Genomic DNA, 2,500 nt, shown 5'->3' with positions numbered 1-2,500 from the left:
AAACTAAATCCGACAATATTGGAAAATAAGAAAAAGACAAAAATCTGGAGAAATGCAGAAATGAGCTGTGTCACACTCCAGGCCACAGGGGTCACACTCAGGGTCGATGCTCCTTGACCTCTGGTATTTGGCGGCAGTCTTTACCCCGGGGGCGCTGAGTCGTGTTGCGTGGGACCCCCTCCCCCTCGTCCTCCCCCTTCCCCTCCCCCCTTCTCCAATTATCTGTTTTGTCTTCCATATTTTAATTCATGTATGCGTCTGTTCATGTGATTGTATCGCTCTCTCTCTCTCTATCTCTCTATCTCTCTCTCTCTCTCTGTATACACACAAAGACACGCACACACACACACATATATATACATATGCATATATATATATATATATATATATATATATATATATATATATATATATATATATATATATATATATATATATATATATGTTCACATTATGTGCGTGCATGTACAGTATGTGTGTTGATATAAAAATATCTATCTATCCATCTACCTATCTATCTATCTATCTATCTATCTATATATATATATGTGTGTGTGTGTGTGTGTGTGTGTGTGTGTGTGTGTGTGTGTGTGTGTGTGTGTGTGTGTGTGTGTGTGTGTGTGTGTGTGTGTGTGTGTGTGTGTGTGGAATTCTATTTCACATGCTAGGAGACAGATCCTGTTCATTCAGCATTTTCACTTTCCCTCCTTCGCCTCCTTCTTCGTCGCTTCCTCCTTCGCCTCCTCCTTCGCCTCTTCCTTCGTCTCCTCCGCCTCCTCCTCCTTCGTCGCTTCCTCCTTCGCCTCCTCCTTCGTCGCTTCCTCCTTCGTCTCCTCCGCCTCCTCCTCCGCCTCCTCCTCCTTCGTCGCCTCCTCCTTCGTCGCTTCCTCCTTCGTCGCTTTCTCCTTTGCCTCCTCCTTCGTCGCCTCCTCCTTCGTCTCCTCCGCCTCCTCCTCCTTCGTCGCTTCCTCCTTCGTCGCTTCCTCCTTCGCCTCCTCCTTCGTCGCCTCCTCCTTCGTCGCCTCCTCCTGCGGCTCCTCCTTCGCCTCCTGCTTCGTCGCTTCCTCCTTCGTCTCCTCCGCCTCCTCCTCCTTCGTCGCCTCCTCCGCCTCCTCCTCCTTCGTCGCCTCCTTCGTCGCCTTCTCCTTCCCCTCCTCCTTCGTGGCTTCCTCCTTCGTCGCCTCCTCCTTCGTCGCTTCCTCCTTCGCCTCCTCCTTCGTCTCCTCCGCCTCCTCCTCCTTTGTCGCCTCCTCCTTCGCCTCCTCCTTCGCCTCCTCCTTCGTCGCCTCCTCCTTCGTCGCTTCCTCCTTCGCCTCCTCCCCCTTCGTCGCTTCCTCCTCCGCCTCCTCCTTCGTCGCTTCCTCCTTCGCCTCCTCCTTCGTCGCCTCCTCCTTCGTCTCCTCCTTCGTCGCTTCCTCCTTCGCCTCCTCCTTCGTCTCCTCCGCCTCCTCCTCCTTCGTCGCCTCCTCCTTCGTCGCTTTCTCCTTTGCCTCCTCCTTCGCCTCCTCCTCCGCCTCCTCCTCCTTCGTCGCCTCCTCCTTCGTCTCCACAAGCGTATACAAAACAGTCCCCTTGAACAGCAAGTCTTCGCCAAACGTTGACGCCACTCACTTCCGTAAATGTTCATCGGCGTCACATCACGGCACATCAGATCACCGTCACATCCTCGTTACGAAACTGCTCTCTTATTCCTGATAGCGTGTTGTCTTAGAATGATAATGGCTGTTTGCAAACTTCACATACCTTGATGACGTCATTGAGGCCAGGAACCAATCGGGATGCCAGAACACTCCCTTTCCAGTAAACGTCATCAACAAAAACGAGCGATGATGTCATAGGTATATACGCCAGTCATATTATTCCCTGCTTTCCTGTCTCCTGGCGACGTCACAGATCTCATGACGTCACTTACGCCTGTGACTCCTATTGGTCAAGAAAACTATATTTTCTCAGGCATCCCATGGCGTTCGAATATCAGAAATGATTCCCTATCTATTAATAATTTCTCCTTCACAGTTCCACACACGTACCGACAAAGAACTCTAGAGAAACAAGGAAAAACAAACAAACATTAAATCGTATTATTACAGATCTCTCTTGCTTTTGCCTCTTTGAAAAAAAAAAAGGGAAATTGGCAACTGCATCAGATCTGCAAGGCAAGTACGTGAATGAATTCATATAAATGAGCAGAGAACCCGGAGCGGCCAGTGTAAAGCAGACACCAGCGAGGACACGTGTTATCGCCGCCTCTCTTCAGCGACCCCAAGGTAAGGCTTTCCGAAAGACGACGTCGGTTTCCCAGCACCGTGACATCAGCCTCTGAATGGGCATCGGGAGCCTTATCTCTATATACTCGTGCAGACGGAAGGTGCAGTTGGAAAGCTGCTGTTTTTTTTTTGTACGAATTCTTTGGGATAATATATATATATATATATATATATATATATATATATATATATATATATATATATATATATATATATATATATATATATATATA

General features: G+C 48.3%; 1 protein-coding gene across 1 annotated transcript in view; it reads left to right on the top strand.

Annotated features, from left to right (window-relative positions):
• Nucleotides 1-2,161: 2,161 nt before the first annotated feature.
• The window catches only part of LOC113806935 (transmembrane protease serine 7), an 8,120-nt gene continuing 7,781 nt past the window's right edge, over nt 2,162-2,500 (top strand). Inside the window, exon 1 of the mRNA XM_027358059.2 lies at nt 2,162-2,267. Coding sequence (XP_027213860.2) covers nt 2,183-2,267 — 85 coding nt within the window. The 5' untranslated portion in view covers nt 2,162-2,182. The remainder of the gene's footprint in view (nt 2,268-2,500) is intronic.

This window comes from Penaeus vannamei, chromosome 9 (assembly GCF_042767895.1).
Source record: "Penaeus vannamei isolate JL-2024 chromosome 9, ASM4276789v1, whole genome shotgun sequence".
Taxonomy (NCBI): domain Eukaryota; kingdom Metazoa; phylum Arthropoda; class Malacostraca; order Decapoda; family Penaeidae; genus Penaeus; species Penaeus vannamei.
Note: the sequence above shows the minus strand (reverse complement) of the source record. Positions and strands in the feature narration are given on the sequence as shown.